The sequence below is a fragment of the Mus pahari genome, chromosome 10, assembly GCF_900095145.1.
Source record: "Mus pahari chromosome 10, PAHARI_EIJ_v1.1, whole genome shotgun sequence".
NCBI lineage: Eukaryota > Metazoa > Chordata > Mammalia > Rodentia > Muridae > Mus > Mus pahari.
This window is the reverse complement of record NC_034599.1, coordinates 65833164-65855502: the sequence shown is the minus strand read 5'-3', so window position 1 is coordinate 65855502 and position 22339 is coordinate 65833164. Positions and strand designations below refer to the sequence as shown.

The 22339-nt window shown below is 46.1% G+C and overlaps 1 protein-coding gene across 2 annotated transcripts in view; it reads left to right on the top strand.

Moving 5' to 3' along the window:
- The first annotated feature begins 8387 nt into the window (after positions 1-8387).
- The window catches only part of Lipc (lipase C, hepatic type), a 123167-nt gene continuing 109215 nt past the window's right edge, over positions 8388-22339 (top strand). The window contains exon 1 of one of the 2 annotated variants that reach the window (XM_029543007.1): positions 8388-8721. In XM_029543007.1, coding sequence (XP_029398867.1) covers positions 8637-8721 — 85 coding nt within the window. In that variant the 5' untranslated portion in view covers positions 8388-8636. The remainder of the gene's footprint in view (positions 8722-22339) is intronic. The other variant, XM_029543006.1, reaches the window with a different exon arrangement.

Here is a 22339-nt window from a genome sequence, read left to right as displayed (position 1 = left end):
AAACAACTTACAGGAGTTAGTTCTCGCCTTCCACTATGTGGGTGCTAGGGATTGAACTCTCGGCATAAGACTTGACAGCCTTTTCCTACTGAGCCATCTTGCTGACTCTTGCTTTTCAAAGGTGCCCAGGTATGATTTCTCCCAACGATTTCACAGGAAATCGGATGCCAAATGATGGCCCTGGAGCAGGTGCCGGCAGCACAGCCTCATTCTGCTTACTTCCTGTTAAACTCAAAGCTGCTTGGGCCTTGCTCTGAGTCTCCCACCCCTCCTACTGGCTGGATGTGTGTGTGTGTGTGTGTGTGTGTGTGTGTGTGTGTGTGTGTGTGTGTTACAAAATGCGCAATTCGATGTTCTTGGCCTTTGCTGTGTGGAAATCTCACAAATAAGTCCTACTCTATTTAACAAAAGTGTTCTCATTGTATGAACTTTAGAATCAAACCTACACAGTTCAAATCCCTTTCCACCTCTGACTACAGCAAGGATTTGGGTAATTCTGTAATCTGTTTGCCTTTCATCTTTGCCCAGCTATAGAAGGGTAATAATGCCTGCAGCCGGGGACTCTCCCTGAAGCTCAGATGTACTCCCATAGAGTCTGGCATTGTGCAGACAATTCCGAAGTTGTCCCCTAAATTGTTAGCCCCTGGTATTAAGCATCCCTGGAGATCAACCACTAACTTGAAATTGATTGCTGAGAATAAAAGGGAACGAATGGAAGCCAATTCCCAGCTTCCTTGCAGCCATGAATTGCAGGTGCTAATCCTAAAAGCCCTTTGTGAGGATCTAAGTCACATGGCATGCAGACCAGCTGTCACAGAAAGGCATGGGCCATTTCTGCTTGACACCCAGAGTGACAACAAACTCCCCGGAATGAACGCCTGGTGGTCAGGAGCCCTGGCGCCTAGGAAGAGAGCCAGTGGCCCCATGCTGGCTTCCTGCTCAAGCTATACTCTTGGTTTGACCCCATCAGAGACAGTTGTCTCAGTTGGTCTCTGAAGGACCCAAGCAGCACTCATTCAGATTAAAAAAAAAAAAAAAATGCAGAGACTTCCTTTTGGACAGTGGAAGCAAGATAACCAAGATGTCGGCTGGGGTCTGTTAGTTCAGGTAGCAGAATCCACCAGGCTCCACCACTGGAAGATTTCTAACATAGAATAGTTGGTAAATCTAGGATGCTAGATTCTGCGCCCAGTGATTGTGTTATTCGTTGGTTCTAAACTAAGATTGTCTGGTGTTTTCCATCTCGTGGCAATTCAACTGAGCTCCAGGGAAAGGTAACCACGGCAGAGAGTGGGCTTGGAAGAGTGCGGCGCCCCAGCTAGGCACGGAGATTTGGGCGTGCTGAGCGGGTTTGGCAGCAGCCAGCTGCGGGGAGAGGGCTATCTTGGAGATCTGGAGAGGCCTTGGCAAAGAACAACATTTCGGGCTAGTACCGGGAGCAGACTGAGACCGCAGGCGGTGCGTAGCGGGCAATAGCCTGTGTTGTTTTTTATTTACTACTCGCTTCAGAGAAGTATTTTTAATTTCAGATTATTTGCATATATTAATGGGAAATCTTTTTACTGCTGTTATTTTTGTTGGGTTATTTGATTTTTTTTTTTCTTAAGGCAGGGTCTAAGGTAGTCTAGGCTGGTCTCAAACTCACTACATAGTAGAAGCTGGTCTTCTTGCCTCTCCTCCCTCAAGTGCTGGGATTACAGGCACCGCCACACCTGCTCCTTAAAGTGATATCCAAAACCAGAGTTCCACTGTTTCATACATACTCTGAAGGTTCGACTCAGAAATGTTCCCCATAGCCTGGGGCATTTGGACACTTGGTCCCTAGCCGGTAGCTGTCTGGGGAGGTTTAGGTGGTACAGTCTTGTTGAAGGACGTGTGTCCCTGGAGGCAGACTTAGAAATTAAAAACTTCCGGTCAGCTCCATTTTCCTCTCGGTGCTTCGGGCTGGTGTTTGAAGAGGTGAGCTCTCAGCTTCCTGCATCTGTAGCCATGTCTCCTGCTACCTCCCTGCCATGACAGACTCATCCCTGTGGAACTGTCAGCCCAGATAAACTTCTTGCAAATGTTAAAAAATAAAATAAAATAAAAATGCAGAGAAGGTGTGCCACAAGGTCTACACTGTGTCCTCTCTCTTTCAAAGAACCCAGAGAGCCCTAGGGAGCAGCAATCGTCACTGCTCAAAGCAGGGGGGACACCATCTACTCCTCTTTCTAAGTGTAACACAAAAAGCTAACATTCTCCTGGAGCTGTGGAAATCATAAAATGCTTCACTACTACATAGGATCTACACCAGTAGTTCTCAACCTTCTGATGCTGCAACCCTTTAATATAGTTCTTCATGTTGGGGTGACCCCCCCAACCATAACACTAGTTTCATTGCTACGCTATAACTGTAATTTTGCTGTTGCTATGAATTCTAATGTAAATATCTGATATGCAGAATATCTGGTATGTGACACCTCCCACCCCACCCCACCCCACCCCCGCCATGGGTCACAACCAACAGGTTCAGAACCGCTGGTCAAAACTGCTGGAACTTGGAGGGTTGGAGCTGTTCTTCTGTTTTTTGTTTTTGGGTTTTTTTTTTTTTTCTGGTTGTTTCATATCCACAGCTAGAATCCTGATAGGAGTCAGTTGCCTGACCCACCCTGAGATGTCTACAAACGAGCTTAGGGAGGGGTTCCAGCCCAACCCTCTTTCAGTGCTAAGGAGCTGGGGGGAGATGGTTTACAGAATTCACCTCAGCTCACACAACCAGTTAGAGGACAGCTGATATGAAGACACGCCTACTCACTAGGGTGAACCCCTTGGGTAAATAAATGACTGCTGAAAATGCTCAAAATGGTGAGTTCAGAGGGCTCTGAGATGGCTCACAGGGCAAAGCCACTGGCTGCCAAGCCCAGTGACCTGAGTTCAACCAACAAACCCAAAGGGGAGGGGACAACTGACTCCCACAGGTTGATCTCTAACCTCTACACATGAGCCACAGGTACCCATATGTATCCACACATTTACAAACTAACAAATATATATGTGTGTAAAAGTGTGAATGCTCACACCACCTCATTCTCTTAAGTAGCCTAAAGCTGGCTATGCCTGCCTCCCCCACCCCCACCTGTTTATTTATTCTCCTTTTCTTTGTTTCCTAACATTGATAAGGGAAAGGGCAAATTCCAGTCCAGTTCTTTTTCAAGTGAGGCCATGCTCCCTGCCAGTGCCACCGATGAGGTTTTCCTGTGTGCTTGGCTGCCCTCCGCTTGTTTTTGCTCACATAATATGAGAATGTCCACCCAGATCAATCGGTGACCCAATAAAGGCTTAGTTGTTTACTCCCAGATCATCCCAGGCAACCAGGAGCCAGACGAGAATAGGAGAGGGTACAGTCAGGCTGGGAAGATGGCTCAGTCAATAAAGTGCTTGACTGACCAACGCAAAGTATAGGTTCAAGCCCTACAACTCACAAAAAAGCCAGGGCTGAGGGGTTCTTGCTTGTAAACCCAGTGCCAGAGAAACAGAGGCAGGAGAATTCCTGGGGCTCTTTGGCCAACCAGCCTTGCCTAATCAGAGTTTCAGGTTTGGTGGGAGACTGTCTCAAAACACAACATGTAGAGTGCAGAGGAGCCCTATCTAAAGTTGAACTCACGCGTGTGTTCACCTGCACACATGTGAACACGATACATGGTTTCCCTTGTAGTTGAACTTCACCTCGGTCCCTGCCTTCCCTCCTCTGGGGTTTGCTCCTCTTCAGCCCCACAGAGTATTTATTTCTTGCTTCCTGATTAGTTTTCTTATCACTGTGACTCTAAAGGAAAAGATTAATTTCAGGTCACCAAACACCAGACTCATGAAATTAGCATTTCTTTAAGAGGCTCTTCAAATTAAAAGGCCTCTAGAATTGGGAACATTTTAAAAACTTAATGATAAAAACATTATTTTACAAACCAGAGTGCAGTGTTGCCCAAATTAGAACGGTCTTTGAGGAACTGTTAGAGAAAGTGGATGATGGTGGTAGCCCCTTAAGGCTGCACTCATGGGAAAAGCTGGCAGGAAACTGCTAGGTAGGACAGGAGAGGGTGCTCAGTTGATAGAGGCCAGGTGGTGAATTAATGACACTCTGAGTTCTAGGTCCAGGGGGACATAAACTTGGCAGGATGCCACTCACTTGTAACCCTAGCACTTGGAAGGCTGAGGCAGGAAAGTCAGAGGTTCAAGTCATCTGTTCAAGCTATAGCCTGGGACATATGAGACCCCGAGTCAGGCAGAATGGAGAGGGGGAGAAGAGGAAGAGTAGGAGGAGGAGGAAAGGAGGGAGGGAAGGAGGGAGGGAAGGGAGGGAGAGAGGGGGGAGGAAGGAAGGAAGGAAGGAAGGAAGGAAGGAAGGAAGGAAGGAAGGAAAGAAGGAAAGAAGGAAAGAAGGAAAGAAGGAAAGAAGGAAAGAAGGAAAGAAGGAAAGAAGGAAAGAAGGCTGTCTTTTTCTAGGCATGGAAAAAGCTGAATGGGTCTATTGACTATATACATTGAGGGTGTCTAAGACATTATAGTCAGGCCCTGAAGGTCCAGGAGTGGTTTTTGTCTTTCTACTATGGGCACATCACCCTCACACAATTGTCTTCATAGATTATACTGGACTCCCCGCCCCAGCATGTGGTCATTTATTTGCTTACATGTCATCAAGCAGTATAAGCACACACACACACACACACACACACACACACACACACACACACACACACACACTCAAAATCTCCTAATGTGCACAAAGAGAGCTCGGAGGCTCAGCTGGTTTCATCCAACTGACTGTGCATCCAAGCAGCTCTCTCCGAGTCAGTGTCTTGACTGTAGCTCTTATTCTAGCTCAGGAGAAGTTCATTCCATTGTTCCTGGGATGAGCCCAAAATAAGTCACTATGATTTACTGTTCCTCCTTTATGAACAAGGCACTCACCCCACATATGGATCTCTAACACTGGTCATGGACTTGTGTAGAGGTGTGACTCTTACTCTACATAAGCTGATACACAAGCACCCTTGCTTCTATAGCTCAACTGAAGCAATGGCTCCAAATGCTTGTTTTCAGGTGTCCCTGGGTTCTTTCTCTCTATCCTTTCTGTCCAACCCCAGTTATGCCCCAGTTCAGGAGCAGACACAGCACTTGGGTATGAGTTGAAGGGCAAGTACTTAGTCCTCTATAATTTACTCACAAGATGGATACTAAGTGTCTGTCTGCCTGTCTGTCCCATTGTCATCTCGACCTATTGACTTGGAAGGCTCAGCATGGCTCCAATACAAGGCCAGGAAGGCCCTTCTGCATGATGGCACACACAGAGCGTTTTCTATCTAGGTCTCACCCGCTCCCAGGCTTTCTACAAAGCAAGGGACCATCCCCTCTGTTCTTAATTCCAGGGGCAAGGCTCCCTTCCCCTCCCCCACCTCTAAGGTTCGGATGCTCTCTTTCCAGTGATGAGGGTGGAAGATCCCTTAGTGTCCTTTCAAAACATTTTAGCCCAGCTCAGTTATTCCATGTCCTGGGACTCAAGGGTGTGGTACCATCAGTAACAGAATCTTACCATCAAGTTCTGGAGCTTAACCAAGAACAACAGGAGCAGCCAGTGATGTCTGCGGAGCTACTGGCAACTGATGGCTGCTGAAGAAGAGAGAATCCGTTTTCTTTGGAGACCCCCTTGCTCCAGGGGAATGTCTAACATTTGTGCATATGTAGACAACAATAAATAGACTGAGTGAGCTTTTAAGACAGAGCACATGCAGTTAGGAAGTCATGGTGGTTGTGGGGACATTGGAGGGGAAGGAAAAGGGGTATATTTGATTTAAATGCATTACATGTAATACACACACACACACACACACACACACACATATATATATATATATATATATATATATATATATATATATATATAATGATTTTATGTATAGAATTCGAACAATTAAAAAAAGAAATTTAGCCCTTTGCTGGTCTTGGTCGGTTAGTGGTTCCCTACCCTGGGATCTCATGGTTTAGGAAGACAAACGCTATACAGGCTTACTTTACTTTATCCTTCTTATGTGGGAGAAAGGACACGTTAGGGGAAAGTAAGTGAGTATCTTAAAATATTATCTCAGGCTGTGCTATCCCCACCTTAGAGATAAGATGATAGATGTTGCTGGTGTTATGTAACATTCTGCACAGATACCAGAGCCAGGAGACAGGCAGGCTCACTGTATTTGCTAAGTTTACCTGCAGAGGGAGGTAGGGGCTGTGAGTGCTTGCTGCAGAAGAGAGCATAACAGGGTGATGGAAGAGGGGCCCAGAGCCAAATGGTCTTGGGGATTTGAAGATTTAAATGCTTAGTGTGAAAAAAGTGGAAGTGGAGCCTGCTTAACCGTGCAAGACAGGAAGGAGACATCCCCAAATCCAGAACCCAGTCCTTCAGGAATCAGGATGGCCCCCATGTTTCAGTAAGGAAGCTCAGGCACAGAGCACACAGGTTTGGGGTTGGGATCAAGACCATGCACACATGCTTGTGGGCGTCAAAGGATGGCATCCGTTGTCTTTCTCAATCAGTCTCCATCTTGAGTCTCTCACTGGGACCCACAGTGTTCTAATTATGCAAGGCTGGCTTCCCAAGGAGTCCCAGTGATCAGCCTGGCCCTGCCTCCCAGGCACTAGGATTACAAGAACATGCTCACGGCTGGCTCTTTTTAAATGTGGATTTAGGAGATCAAATCCAGGTCCTTGTGCTTGCACTGCAAGCAGTTTCCTCCCTGAGTTGTCTCCCCAGCTCTTTCAGAGAGCTTTTAAGTCAGCCATTAGCAGACAACGGTTGGCACTTTATCTGCCTGCTAGCCATTTCCATCATCCACTGGAGTGTCAACTCAGACGCCCGCCACAGAGCAAAACCTGAATTGTTCCTCATCCCCCAGCCAGACTCGTTTCACTCATCGCTTCCGTGGATGGTAACCCCATTCGTCTATTTGCTGAACCCCAAAGCCTCCAATCACTCTTCACTCTCCTCTCACCTCCTCTCTCCCAGCAATCCAAACAACAGCCCAGCCCCCATCCAGGCCCAGGGTTACATCACACCAGCCTCCCTCAAAGCTCCCTGGCTCAATCACTCTTCAGTCAGCTCTCCTCTTTAGCCTTGCTCACATGCAAAACAACACAGACCAAACTACCTGCTTTTTTGTTCTGAATGTCTGAGTCCTTTATGTACCCCTTCAGCGGAGTCTCCCTGCTCACTAGCCATCTTTCTGTTCTTGGAACACAGCAAGCATGTTCCAACCTCAGGACCTTTGTCTTAGCTGTCTGAAACTCTTTCTCCCCGCAGGCTGGACCCTTCACTCCCCTCAAGCCTTGGTTTCAGGTACAACTTCCGAGCAAGATTCACCCTGACCACTCTGTTTAAACCGCTGCCTTCTCCACTATCCCTGGTATTTCTTTATTTGTACTTTATTTTTTTATTGCTGGGTCTCATCTAGCACAGGCTGACTTTGAACTCACTGTGTAGTCAGAAATGACCTTGAACTCCTGACACTGCCGCCTCCTCCTGCGTGCTGGGGCTATAGGCATGTGCCACTGTATTAGGGATCCAGCCCAGGGTTTCACGCGTGCTAGGCAAGCACTCTACCAACTGAGCTATGTTCCCAGCCAAATAGTTCTCAAACATGCATCTCTGCTTTCTACCATATAATCCTTCTCACACCCACATCGCCCATGGCACATAAACTCCACAAGGATTGGACTGCTTGCCTACTTTACTCACGTAAGTATCTTTAAAACCAACAACAGCGCCCGGTACATAGTGGTGTTCAACATACAGCATTTATTTGTTCAGTGTGTCCATACTAAATCAATAAATAAAATTTAAATCACACTAGAGAGCCAAGAACCCCTGCAAGAGCTGCGCATCACACCCTCTTTCCTGCATGCTTTTGCAGAATGACCTTGCTTCATAGCCCTCTACTCTTGGCTGGACATTAATTAACCCAGTGAGTGCATTTATCCTGGGGTGTCTCTCAACATGGCCCTCAGCAAGACTCTGGTCTTTGTTTCTCACCCAGTTCCTTTCTAACCTGACCTCACCAGGCTCCAGCTCCTCTTTCAGCTATAGACATGCTGCCCCATCACGATTACACCACAGGTGTCAGAAACATGGCTGAACTCAACAGGAAACAGAGTCCCTGGGGGTGGGGGCTTTTATCTCTCTTTGGGATCGACATGCCACTAGAAAGACCAGGACCATGATACCACCTCCCGTTCAAGTGCTATGGGGGGGGGGGGGGTAAAGCAGGCAATAATACAGAGGTCACCTAGCTGACCTTTGATCAAATGTCCAAACACAGCACACTGACTCTCGATTGATTGATTCTGAACTATGAGCTTGGCTCAAGAGGAAAGAAGGCCTGGTGGGCTGTTTTATTTCCAAAACTTATCAAGATAAAAAGGTGCTTCTGTGGGTCACTCTAGATATTGATAGATTTGGTCTGGGGAAGGTAAAGAAAGTGTTCAAATTCTAGGTAACGTGTTTTAAGGTTAATAATTAATGGGGGCCTTCCCCAGCTGAGCACCAAGAAGCACTCTGGTCTCTTTAGTTCTAGACATTAGCAAGAAGACCTCAGACCCCAGGTGAGACCAGAGACATGGGAAATCCCCTCCAAATCTCCATTTTCCTGGTGTTATGCATCTTTATCCAGTCAAGTACCTGTGGACAAGGCGTGGGAACAGGTAAGTGTTTATCTTTTCTCTAGAAATGGCCGTGGCTTTTTTTTTTTTTTTTTTTTTTTTGACTGTGTTGCAGAGATTGACATTGGGATGGGATCTGCTTCAGAACTCATGGAGTGGTTCTATAAGTACCCAGGTACCCAGAGCTGTGCAGCACTTCGTAAAAGGGACTGAATTTTCAAAAAGATGCTATGAGAGTAGATGACGTAGAAAAACAAAAACAAAAACAAAAAAACCCTGTACCGGGCAGTGTGGCCTCTTACAGGTGTCATGTGGACACTGTGGGAAAGATTTTTTTTTCAGCAGACAATGATCTGAAAGACTTGAAAGACAATGATCTGAAAGACTTGGGATCATCCTTAAGGTTCATTTGAATTCTAATTTGTCATCTGGGAGCATGGTGAGCCATCGAATGCTCTGTCCTGTTGGCCTTGCTCTCTCCCAAGAGAAGGGAACCTGAGTCCTATTTCTAGTCCTGTCTAAAGCAGAGATGTCATTGCATGTTCCCTAGTCTTTACATTTTCTGGCAAAGCTTTTCTCCTGAGCTGAAGGAGCCACCATCAGTCTGTTTAGTCTATGGCTTCATAAACTACAGTGATGGCCAAGTATAGACTTCCATGCCCTGCCAGGCAGATGGGGTCCAGGTTCCTGGCTGAATGGCGTGTTAGATCAGTAAATGGTAGGATTGACTGGACAACTTGACCAAATTAGACAGGGGTTTGGAACCTTGCTTCTGTGCACATTGTCATGAAGATCTGCTGGCCCCGATTGTTTAAAATTTTGATGGATGAATGGATGGATGGATGGATGGATGGATGGATGGATGGATGGATGGATGGATTTGGAGACAGGGTAGGCTGTGTAACCTGACCTTGAGATCCTCTAGAGCACTGAGGTCACAGACTTGAGCGTCTATATCCACCAGAGACTTAGACTTTTCTTCCCTCAAGGATGTACTTGGGGCTAGAAAGATGGTTCAATGGTTAAGCGTGGCTGCCGATCTCCCAAGACTTTTAACATGAAGGGATGCTGAATTTTGTCAAATGCTTTTTCAGCATCTAATGAAATGATCATGTGGTTTTTTTTTCTTTGAGTTTGTTTATATAGTGGATTACATTGATGGATTTCCATATATTGAACCATCCCTGCCTGCATCCTTGGGTTGAAGCCTACTTGATCATGGTGAAAGATTGTTTTGATATGTTCTTGGATTCGGTTGGCAAGAATTTTATTGAGTATTTTTGCATCAATGTTCATAAGGGAGACTGGTTTGAAGTTCTCTTTCTTTGTTTGGTCTTTGTGTCCCCAGCAAGGTGTAAAAAAAAATCAAGGACCAACCCCTGAGGCTGTCCCCTGACTGCCACACATGTGCGGCACATGCTCTCCCACACCCATGCACATGTTATTTACATAGTCTTGGAGCTCAGAAACTCCGTGGGATTGAGCGGGTAGTGGCTCAGAATCCTTCTTTCTCTCTCAGACACATTTCATGTCTCCAACCCTCCTGGTACTTAATACCCATTCCCACATTTAAACAGGAAACTAAAAATAAACGTGACGAAAGCAACTGTAAAGATGAAACTTCAGGGTTCACATTACTTCAATTCTGTTTTCTAATGTGATACCCGTCCACTAAGATTTTTATGTTTGTGTTTAAAATTTATGAATAAAACAGATTGTGAACTGTAAAGCTTAAGAATTTGCTTGGCGGGCTGGTGAGATGCCTCAGAGGGTAAGAGCACTGACTGCTCTTCCAAAGGTTCTGAGTTCAAATCTCATCAACCACATGGTGGCTCACAACCATCCACAATGAGATCTGATGCCCTCTTCTGGTGTGTCTGAAGACAGCTACAGTGTACTTACATATAACAATAAATAAATCTTTAAAAAAGAAAAAAAGAAAAAAAAAAGAATTTGCTTGGCAAGTAAAAATTTAAGTTCACACCAGAGTATTTTTATTGTATTTGACTATCTTAAAGTTGGAATTTAGTCTTTTTAAAAAAAAAAAAAAACTGTTCTTTAAATCTGTCCATTGCTTTAAAACTGAAGAATGAGTTGAGAAAATAATTACTACTTTTTCATAAATATTACTGAAAATATTTTTGTATTATGGGCAGAAGGGAATGAGAATGATCCACATATGTGTCAAATCCAATGTACGAGGCAGCCCACTGAGCGTAATGAAGGTGATCACTTATGGGTGTGAATTTTTCTCCACCACAGCATGGCATGCCATGAGTCCCACTGGAGAAAAGTGATCACAGAAGAGTGCATGTCCAAATGCCTGTGCAGACTGAGCCTGCGGTGGGGGTGGGGGTGCGTCTGTGTGGGGTCTTGAAAGCTGGCATCAGAAAATAAGAAAACAAGGCCTTCCTTAGGCAGAAGCAGCTTCAAAGATGATAATGTGCATGTGTCTTTCAAGCCTGAGAGTAAATTATCTAGGGAGGAGGAAGAAGAGACAGAGATGAAGATGGAGGGCAAAGAGGAGAGGAGATAGGGGAGGAGATAAGAAGGTGGAGGAAGAAGAGAAGGAGGAAAGGAAATAGAGGAAGAAATAGAGATGGAGGAGAAGAAGAATAGGAAGGTGACCAGAGAGGAGAGAGCAATCATGAGCCAGCACATACACAGAGTTGGTTAAACTACACCTGACCATAACCAACCCTCAGTGACAGAGTCGCAGCCACTGCTAAGTCCACCTTTAAATTCAAATGCCGACTAACAAACATTTCAGAAAGTTGGTGACAGTATGGTATTTGGGAATAAATGGCTTATTAACGACTCTGAGATGCTCATAGCGCAACACTTCGATCTTTATTCAGCCCAGGTGGTGGGTTTCAGAGTCCCAGCCCCTTCCGAGATACTACCAAGGCTGTGTGGAGGTTGTGTTTTGGGCCAGGGATGCAGAGTGGTTCTTTACCTCGTGGTAAATTGTGAAAGGCACCTACGGCCTCAAAAAGAAAGTTCAAAACCAATTTATCTAGCTGCTTTAAAAAAATAAGTGTGAGGAAATGTGACCTGAAATATCAGGGCAGGAAAATAGGGTGGAATATCTAATATACTGAACTATTCTATGCATCCAACTAGAGGTTGAAAGTTTGTTTAAACATGTACAGAGTTTTAAAGCCATGGTGTGTTCTGTGGGCAGGAGTGGGATTTTAGTGCATAAAGAAGAAAGGAAGGGAGGGAGAGAAGAAGAGAGGAAGGCAGGGAGGCAGGAAAAGAGGGAGGGAGGGGCACAGGTGGGCAGGCAGGCAGGCAGGCTGTTTACTTACCACTAACTTAGGCCTAAGTCTGGGAGGTATCTCACTGGTTACCTAACATATCATTTCTTTGATCCCCAGCTGGGGAGGAGGCAGGTTAGTATAGGATTTGTCCTGACAGGAGGGCCACAGAATAGAGGGACCTTGCACTCACAAGTCAGACCTGTCCTTTTCACTCATCCTTGCTGGTCCAGCCAGTCTCAGATCACTGCCCTAAGGAATCTTGCTAATTCCTGACTTGTAACTATTAGAAGAGGTAGGCAGAAATGCAGCTCACACCCCCCGGATGAAGAGACCCTCCATTCCACAGCAGCTTCGAAACAGCCCCAGCACTGTCCAGAAACCCCCTTCCTCCGAAAGAGAGTCTCCTGCTCACTGGCAAACGTCCTGGCCTTGTAGCCCCGTGAGGCCAGAACCCTCCCGATGGGTGTCACCTAGATAGGCCAAGGACCAGAGGACAGACAGCCAACTTTGACCCTGACTGCCTTCCACGGGGACCTAGCACGGCACAGGAAGAAACTGAAGAGCACTGAAGGCCTTCAGTGCCTGCAAACTGACCTAAAAACACAAATCACCCACAGAGAGCCCAGCCAAAAGCCAAAATTGGGTATCTAGATTGCCTCTCTGGTCTTCCCCTCCCTCTGCCCTATTTAACACACCAGCTGCCATGCTGGGGACTCACAGACAACTCAGCAGGAAGACAGGCTGCCCTGATTTATCCTGGTCCACAGACAGAGCGGAGCAGCCCCAAATGCATCTCCAAGATCATATTTCTGATATCGATGGTCTATACAGGACAGAGGGGCTAGCAGTTCTCACTACCAGGAAGGTGGCTGGTCACTGGCTCCAAGAAGGGTATCCATTTGAGAGAGGAGCCTCCTCGGTGAACTGGAGTCCAGCCTGCCAGGAAATGGGATTAGCAAGGCGGCGAGGGCAGGACATCCAGACCCCCCCCCCCAAGGGGCCACAGGCACCGCAGTGGGTGCGCCAGTTTTGCAAGGGGCAGAGGAGCCGCTGTAACTTTGGCAATGTTGGGGCTCACAGTCAGGCACAGGAGTGAGGGCCAAGACCAAAACTAGTCCTTGGCGACTGAAGAAACCCAGGATGCCTGCAGGACTGCTCCAAAGAAGGTGCAGTTTTCAATCACTGCCACTAGGGAGCGCGGTGCTATCTCCTCGGCTTCTGAAAAGGCAAAGCTATTCGCTTAAGCTACCATTCTCTGTTTATAACTCTACTTTTAGAAACACTCACGGTTTTTATATTTCCCAGTGGGGCTGGGGCAGAAGGCGGGGAAAGACACTCAAAGCATAGAAGCGGTGGTCTCCTTGAAGACATGTTCATCTCTATACTCCCTCCTTCACATCCACACACGTCAGCTCACATTTGGGGTCTGCGCTCTGTTACCTGGTAGAGTAGTGTGGAATTAGAAAAATATGCAGGTAACATGTACAACATTTGGCGAGAAAGGCCAGTATGTTTAACCGAATGCGTGCTGTCATTACAATTGTGTGAAACTATATTTATTTGAAAGGGTTGAAAGAGAAAATATTGGGAGAAAATTGCACAGAAATGACTATTTCCATTGAGTTTATATCTGAATTTTTAACCTCTTCCAATTTTTATGATATATATATAGAGAGATAGATATAGATATAGATATAGATATAGATATAGATATAGATATAGATATAGATATAGATATAGATATAGATATAGATAGTCACTTTAATGTAGCATATAGTATAGTTACTTTAATGACTTAGATGACTTAAAAGTATATCAACTTCCCCATGGTTAAAGGAAGAGTTTGGCCAGAGCAGTGGAACTCTGGAAACACCTGGAGGATTTGTTAAAACATGATTCCTGAGGGCTGGAGAGATGAGTCAGAGGCTGAGAACATTCGCTGCTCTCTCAAAGACCTGAGTTCAGTTCCCAGCACCCATGTTGTGTGACTCACAAGTGCCTGTAACTCCAGCCCTAGGAGACAGATATCCTTTTCTGGCTACCTCAGACATCCCAACTCATGTGTGCATGCATGCACACATAGATACACATACATACATACATACATACATACATACATACATACATATATACACGCATGCATGCATTAAAGAAGTATCTTTTAATTAAGATTCCTGGTCTCACACGAGTCAGAGATTCTCTTTCCTGGTGATTCTAGATTGTGTCAAGTTGACAGTTTAAAACTAACCATCACAAATAGAGACTCACAGAAAGCCCCAGTCTATGGAGGAGCCACCACTTGCCCTCCTTTCTGGCCTTCCAAGATGAACCCCTAAGGCAAACCTGCTGTCTAAGTTAGGGTTTCCATTTCTGTGAAAAGACACCATGACCAAGACAGCTCTCACAAAGGAAAACATCTGATTGCGGCTGGCTTACAGTTTCAGAGGTTCAGTCCATTACCATCATGGTGGGAAGCACGGCAGTATGCAGGCAGACATGGTGCTGGAGGAGGAACTGAGAGTTCTACATCTTGATCTGAAGGCAGCCAGGAGAGTCTGTCTCTTCTGCACTGGGCAGAACTTGATCACTAGGAGACCCTCAAAGCCTAACTACACAGTGACACACTTCCTCCAACAAGGCCACATCTCCTAATACTGCCACTTCCCATGGGCCAAGCATATTCAAACTGCCACACCTGGCTTCACCTCTAACTCCTAATTTAAAAACTGGGAGTCAGCATGTATTGCTTCTGTGTACTGCCCTCCCTCACCAGTAGCTGTCATACAACTTATTTTTATCTACAATGGACATTTTATGCATATATAATATATAATATATGCTGATCATATTTCACCACCGTTACATTTTTTGTCTTGTCTTTCTCCCACATCTGCTGCTACCCTCTTATTATCCCACCTAGTCATCCTTTGACATTTGTGTGTGTGTGTGTGTGTGTGCACATGAGAGAGAGAGAGAGAGAGAGAGAGAGAGAGAGAGAGAGAGAGAGAGAGAGAGAATGTGTATGCTCCAGTGAATTTCATTAGGTTTCTAACAGCAGCTGGCTGAGAAGTTACTTAAAGGACCATAGTCAAAATGTCAGTGGCTATAACAGGGGAGAAAATGTCTTTCATTCGCCCAGAAACCAAGTATCTATAAATCCTCATAGGATGCTAGGCCTTAGGAGGCCCTCCCCTACTTCCATGAAAGAATGTTGATGGGCCCAACTTTCCAAATATATATATGAAATTTAAGGTGTTCATGAAAATGTGCTCTTCCAAAATAAAACATCTGCAAGCTGAAAAGAAAGTATTCCTTGAAGAGACACTTCCGGGCTGAGACTCACTGGTGATGGGTAGAGAAACTCCCAACTGCTCTGGGCCACTCCTTTCCAACCCTGAAAATCTGCTCAAGGACATTTTTTTTCACATGAGCTGGGCATTAGCAGAGTTGGGCAGGGTTTGTGTGAGGTCTGGCCACCCACAACTGTGCAAAACTTTATGATGTCAGACATTCCAACTCCCTGGTACTAAGAGGAACCAACATAGTGAAAGGGAAAAAAACTTACTAATTTATTTGGAAACATAAAACATAAAATCATAGCATTTATTAACCACTTACTGCATTCTGAGCCCCAAGATCAGCACAAAAATCACCATTTCATTTACCAAAAAGCTTCCATCTAAGAGTCTAGCCCCTTAGAGGAGTACTATGAGACAATTTCAATTCAACGTGATAGGTGTACAAATTTATCTTGTGCGGAGAGTTCTGAGGAGGCGAGAATGGTCAGCTAAGAAGGCATTTAAGACAAGTGTGTGTGTGTGTGTGTGTGTGTGTGTGTGTGTGTGTGTGTGTACTATTCACCTGCATGTATGCCTGCGTACAGTGTGCAGACTGTGCCCAAGAAGGCCAGAAGATGGCATTGGATGCCCTGGAACTGGAAATGCAAACAGGCGTGAGCTGACATGTGGGTAGTGAGAACGGAGCCTAAGTTCTCTGCACAGCCAGAGCTCTTAGCCACTGAGCAATCTCTCCAGCCGCCTGGCTCGAGTCTTGAAGGGACAGAAGTAGGAGAATATTGTGAGGAAAGAGCATGAGCAGGCTTGACTTGAAGGGCTGAAGAGTGAGAATGAACTGGAGAATTCATGAGACTTCGGTTTGGCCCCGAGTACGATGCAGTGAAAGGAGCAGAAGCAAGAACCCCCCAACTCCACCCTTGAGAGCTTCACCCTGACCCTGCAGCCTGGGCTGCCCTGGTGCAGGTTGACATTCAAGAAGGGGAGATACAGCTTGCTAGCTGCCTTCCGTGCTGCCTAAAGAGCCTTATCTCCCAGCCTGGCTGAAACCCTGGCCACTCCCTTCTGGGGAAAAAACTATATCAGGAAAGGGCATGGGTGGGGTCCTGTACTCAACAGTTTTGCAGTTTCCCTAGGCCCTCACACAAATATTTGGCTCTTCCTTCAGAGCAAACTCCAGCTTTGGGCAGATCTCAGTAGTTTTCTTGTTCATTGTTATTCTGAGACCTAAATCATAGGATTTCCATGAAACTTAACCACTATCACATCCCCATGAAACTTAACCAGTATAGAATCTGGAATTGTCCATCTTAAAAACCCCTTACTTGGAAAAGAGAACTATGTGCAAATTTTACACCACACTTCTGATCAATAGCAATTTCACATTGAAGCGCTCACTCCCATCTGCATTAACCCACTGAGTTCCTACTGTAACCTGTCAACAATACTAGACAGGCATAGACATCCCGTTTGGAAGATGCTGGTGCTTACCAACTGTATTAGTTACTGCTCTCATCTCTGTGGGAAAAAACTGACAAAATGAACTTAAGGGAGGGATTTATTTTGACTCAACGTTGCCCATGTGGCAGGGAGAGCGTGGTAGCAGGAGCGCAGGGCAACTAGTGACATGGGCCCATAGTCAGGGAGGAGAGAGAAGACTGCTGGCCCTCAGCTCGGTCCCCCCCCCCTCTCTTTTTATTCCAGTCTGGAACCCAAGGTTCCAGGATGCAACCCAAAGATGGCACTACCCACATTTAGGGTAGGTATTCCCACCTCAGCTAACCTAGTCTAAAAATCCCTTGCGGTCATGTCCAGAGTTTTGTCTAGGTGGTTCTAGATTCTGTCAAATTGGCAATCGTAACCATCACACCAGCTAAGGCCTCTAGGGATGGCACGGGCATCGAGAGTAAGGGAGGTGTCTTTGGCTGACTTCAGTAAGAGAAGGGGAGCCCTAGGATGGCCTCATGGATGGGGTTGAGGCTGCTTCTGAGAAATGGGCCTGTGATGATGAGTTTGGGGAAGTCCTGGAAACCAGAGGAATTCTGGCCTGGATTCCATCAAAAGAGAAGGCAAATCTACAGCCAGGTAATCATCATTGACTAATAGCTACACTAAGTCAAGCGTGATCCCATAGGTGGGGTGAGGGAAGATGAAACAGAGGTTGAGTTGATATTTGGCAATTGAGTTGAGGTTTGCAGTCCAAAGGAGAGAAGCCAGCATTAGGCTTGCTGGTCAAACGTCTACCACTGAGCTATACCCACAAGGCTTGAGCAGAGGTTGATATAGGAGAACCCATGGCACATCCTGACAGTCAGGAGAGAGTATGATTTTGTGATATCTGTGGCCTCCACAGCCCTCTCTCTGTCCTGAAATAGAGATGGAGGACCCTTACATGCCTGGTTATACTCTGTGGGTGCTTTCTGTGCTCAGCTGGAGTCTTGGGGTCCACAGGTAAGGGAACCTTTGTTTTGTTCTCATGCTCTCTCACATAGAGGACTCCAGGCGGCATCTCTGAACTCTTTTAACAGCTCTTCACACTCACTGCACAGCCTGTGGGACTTCCTTTACCTCTAATGTCCCATGAGAAACAAGCAGGCTCCCGTCTGCACTGACATCCGAGGTGTCCTCCTGGTCACTGAGTGGTTGTCAGGGTCCCAGGAGACCCACAATGCTCACCTCCCTGACTCAGTACTTGCACATGACTGGGAAAGGAGAGCGTAGAAGTAGAGTTCTGTGCCTAGCGTGAGACCTTGTGCCCTGACTTAGCCCTACATGACTCAACCGCCTGTGGCTCCAGATTCCCAGACTCGGAGGACAAAGGCATGATTCTGTAGGAACTGTGCAAGCACTCAATGACTGTGACTGTCACACTACTTCTTTCTCAATACTCTCTGGACTAGTCATGCATCGGTTTTTGATCAAGTGCAGACGAGGAAAATTCAGAGTTGATGCTTTGGGGGAGGGGGCTCTCATATTGCTTTAATGAAGTAGAGCCAACATGTGTAAAATCACAGTGTTGGGTTGAGGGATTTTTTTGATATTTATTTTTATTTTATGTGCAGGGATGTTTTGTCTGTTTGTGACCCACATGTGTGCAGTGCCTACAGAAGTCAGAGGAGGGTGTCTGAAACCCGGGAACTGGAGTTAGAGACGGTTGTTAGCTGCCATGTGGATAGTAACAATTGAACTCAGGGCGTCTGAAAGAGCAGCCAGTGCTCTTTACTGCTGAGCCATCTCTCCAGCCCTAGAAATTACTTTTTTTTTTAAGGAACTCAAAAGCTAAGCCTATTCATACCTAATAGATGGAGCAGTGTTGGGAAGTAGGTATTTATTGACCCTGTTTTACAGTCAGAGACATGGTAGCTCAGAGTCGTAAGGTCATCCTCTATCCTCAGTTAACAAGTGGTCAAGTCACTAGTCACAGCCAGAGCCATCTGACTCAACCTCCCAGCCTTCCAGGAAGTCTAGAAATTGCCTCCCTGATTCCAAGTCAGTGTGGACTTTCCTGAACTATCTCCTGGTGTCCCTGTGAAAGCATCTTAGCCTTCAATTCTTCTTATTGTATATGCCGGTGCCTAGGAGCCTGGGACATATTCTGACTCTCTAATGTACAGCTTAGCCACTTAGGGGTGACATATAGAAGCAGTGGCCCAGGAGCAAAGTCATCCATACACAAAGTCCCAGTCCTTCGCCCTCCCCCACAAAACTCCCAGCCCATAGCTCCCCAGAGTTAAGTCAGAACAAGGTGTGAGCACCAATCTACTGATCTCAGAGGAAGGTGGAGCCTTGTAGACTAGAGTTAAGGTAAGTGAAGATCTTTCCAGAAGTTACCACACAAGAATCCTCTAGGTTCCGGTTTATGGACTGATCTGGGCCTCTATGAACTAATCATGGCCTCTATGGCTTCAGTTTTATCCATACAACATGGAGAGTGTATCTTTCTTGCCAGTGCAACAACTCTCAAAATTGTCCCATAATTAAGTAACCCATGCCACCATCATCATGTCACACAAAGGGCACAAGCAGATTAATAAATAGTTTCTTTAGATGACGTGTCATCAAATTCCATACAAATGTACCTTAAAGGAGTGCCACGGACCGGGCTTAGTAGGCCCAATCCTCAATCCGTGTGAATCAGAGTCTCAGACAGATACGCATGAAGTCGGATGGGAATGACAAACAAAGAGACAGAAGGGAGTGTGTAGAATCTGAGTGTGTTTTCACAAAGTGAACACCAGTCTTATATAATACAGAAAACAAAAGGGTAGGATGTCACAGCAGGCAAAGTACATTGAAGTTACCTGGCACAAACCAAAGGAATGACTTCAAAGGAACTTACAGGAACCAGGTAATATTTACAGTAAAGATAAAACAGCTCTGCCTAGGGTCAGCTAATGACAGGTAAGGATTTCACACCCTAGTCACAATTTGAGCTACTCCTTTGAGCCTTGTGAGAGCTAGCACCAGGGGGTTCTGCTCTAGCAGACCTTCTCATGAATAATGCAATACCACAACCCTCCTATTTCCTAGGCCTTGATAAATACTTGCACATGAAAGTAACTTGGCTGTAATGAAGATTCTAAGTATACTTTGCTAAGCTTGCCCTGAGATTTCTAACTCTTATCCAGTAAAATACTGTAAGAAAGCATGCAAGACCCTCCACAATATTGCAGGGACAAATCTGAGGCATTCTAGCAATGGGAATGCCAAGGTTCCAGGAAGCTGAGTTTCCTTGAAATTCTTTGCCTTGGGACTGCCTCCAGGTTTCCAAACCTGTAATGGCAGTCACTACTGGAGTGGATGTAGCAAAGGAGAAAGGGTTTATTTGGGATCACAGTTTGAGGTTACAACCCCAGTGATGGGGGCATCATGGTGGCAGGAGCTTGGGGAGGTAGCTGATTACATTGTATCTCCAGTCAAGAAGTAGAGATCTGGGAATGCTTAAACTCAGCTCAGGATTTCCTTTTTATACAACCCACAAGCCCAGCCCAAAGAATGAAACCAGAGGTGTGTCTTCACATCTCAGTTAACCTTATCATAACAACCCTCATTACAGACATGCCCAGAGTTGATCGTTGATATTAACCATCATAATCAAGAAGAGAGTTGCCCAAGCAGGAAAATAATCCAAGAACCCCCGAGGAAGGGAAGGTGGGGACCCACCTATCCACCACAATTGCATAACCAAATGGCCAGTGTGGTTATAGGAAAGTCCACATTCAGGATGACTGTAGGCTATCAGCTTACCGAGAGATACAGCCACCCACAGTGTGTGTGTCAGGCCTTATGCTAGACTCCAGCATGTTCATTAGACATTCAGTGTATTGCTCTACTGGAACTGCCATAAAAAAGAGCCACAGGCTAGGTGGCTTATGCACGGAAATTGATTGTCTCATGATTCTGAGGGATACTCACGATCAAGGTGCCCATAGGGTCAGCTTCTCTAGTGTGGTCTCCTCCATTTTCTGATGAGCTCCCCCTACCCTGTGCTATAGTTCTATGTCCCATCTCTTCCCCCCACCTCCCATGGGTGTGGGTGTACATGCATATGTGTACATGAAGGTACTCATGCATGTGTGTGCACACAGAGGCCAAAGGACAGTCTCGGGTGTCATTCCAAAGATGCCATCCACCTTTTTTGTTGTTATTGAGAAAAGGTCTCTCACTGGCCCAAACCCACCAAGTAAACTAGGCTTGCTGATCAGACCCCGTTGATTGGACCATTTCCAATTGTATTTCAGGCCTGGTTTCATTTTTTTAATCTAAGTCCTGAGAATCAAACCCCAGTCCTTTACCAACTGAGCCATTTCTCCAGTCCCTAGTCTCTTGCTCTTTCTCTTCTTCCTCCTCTTCCTTCTTCCTCTTCTTCCTCCTCTCCCTCCTCTCCCTCCTCTTCCTCCTCTCCCTCCTCCCTCTCCCTCTCCCTCCTCCCTCTCCCTTTCCCTCCTCTCCCTCTCTTTCTTCTTCTTCTTCTTCTTCTTCTTCTTCTTCTTCTTCTTCTTCTTCTTCTTCTTCTTCTTCTTCTTCTTCTTCTTCTTCTTCTTCTTCTTCTTCTTCTTCTTCCATGGTTTACATTGTTTCAGGGTCTACACGTAAATGAGATCCAAATGACCTCATTTAACCTGAAGTAGGACTGTAAAGACTCTATCTACTTATCTACAGTTTTCAAGATCTGAGGTGCTTTGAGTCATTTGAGGTAATACAGGCCTTCTAACTGCAAAGTGGGGATACTATGGATGTCATAAATATGTTTATATTTTCTTGGAGCTGTTACAACTCCTGGGGAGAAAAGAGGCTTAGATACATGGCATTGAAAAGAAAACAGTAGGCCCATAAACAGGGTCCTTTCCTGGCGATGTAGGAATCGATAGCCCAGCTTAGGCACACAGGAGCCAGCTGGCAGCTAGTTGGGGGATTGAGGTGCGTGGGGGGGGGCAGCAGCCCCTTTTGGCAAAGTGATTAAGACTCTTTGGCAGTGCCAGCAGGAACTGGCAGGGAGCCAGAAAGGAGTGCTTATCTGGTTCACATTGAGGGTAACGATAAAACTCACCCTCTAGCACAGAACCTGAAGGATGTGCATGGTGTGAACCCAAAAACATACTCTCCCTGCCTTGAGGGGCGTTCTTCCCACATAGCCTGTCTGCAGGCAGACTGTTGCCTAGGCTCACCCAGCCTGGCCTCAGCCAAGAAGAAATTCCCAAGGCCAGTCGCCACCCTCTCCTGGCAAGTTCAAAAGGAGTCCAGTGGCAGCCAGTGCCTAAGAACAGAGCAGGGGCTGCAAGGGCTCCTCCCACCTCCTGGGAACCTTTGCCTGGGCTGTGAGTCCCTACTCTGCAAGGGGAAACCAACTCAAACAGAAATGAAACATGAAGTCTAGGAAGAGAGCTCTGTCAATAAGGTGTTTGCCTCATGAGCCTAAGGATATGGGTTCCACCCCCAGAATATAAGGTAGGGGAAGGTGCACAGCTGTAATCTTAGAGCTGGAGAGGAAGACAAAGCACATCTGGGAGACTCGATGGCCAGCAAGCCTAGTCTAGTTATCAAACACCAGGCCCATGAAAGAACCTGTCTTTGAAAGAGGTGGACAGTGTTTCTGAAGGTGAC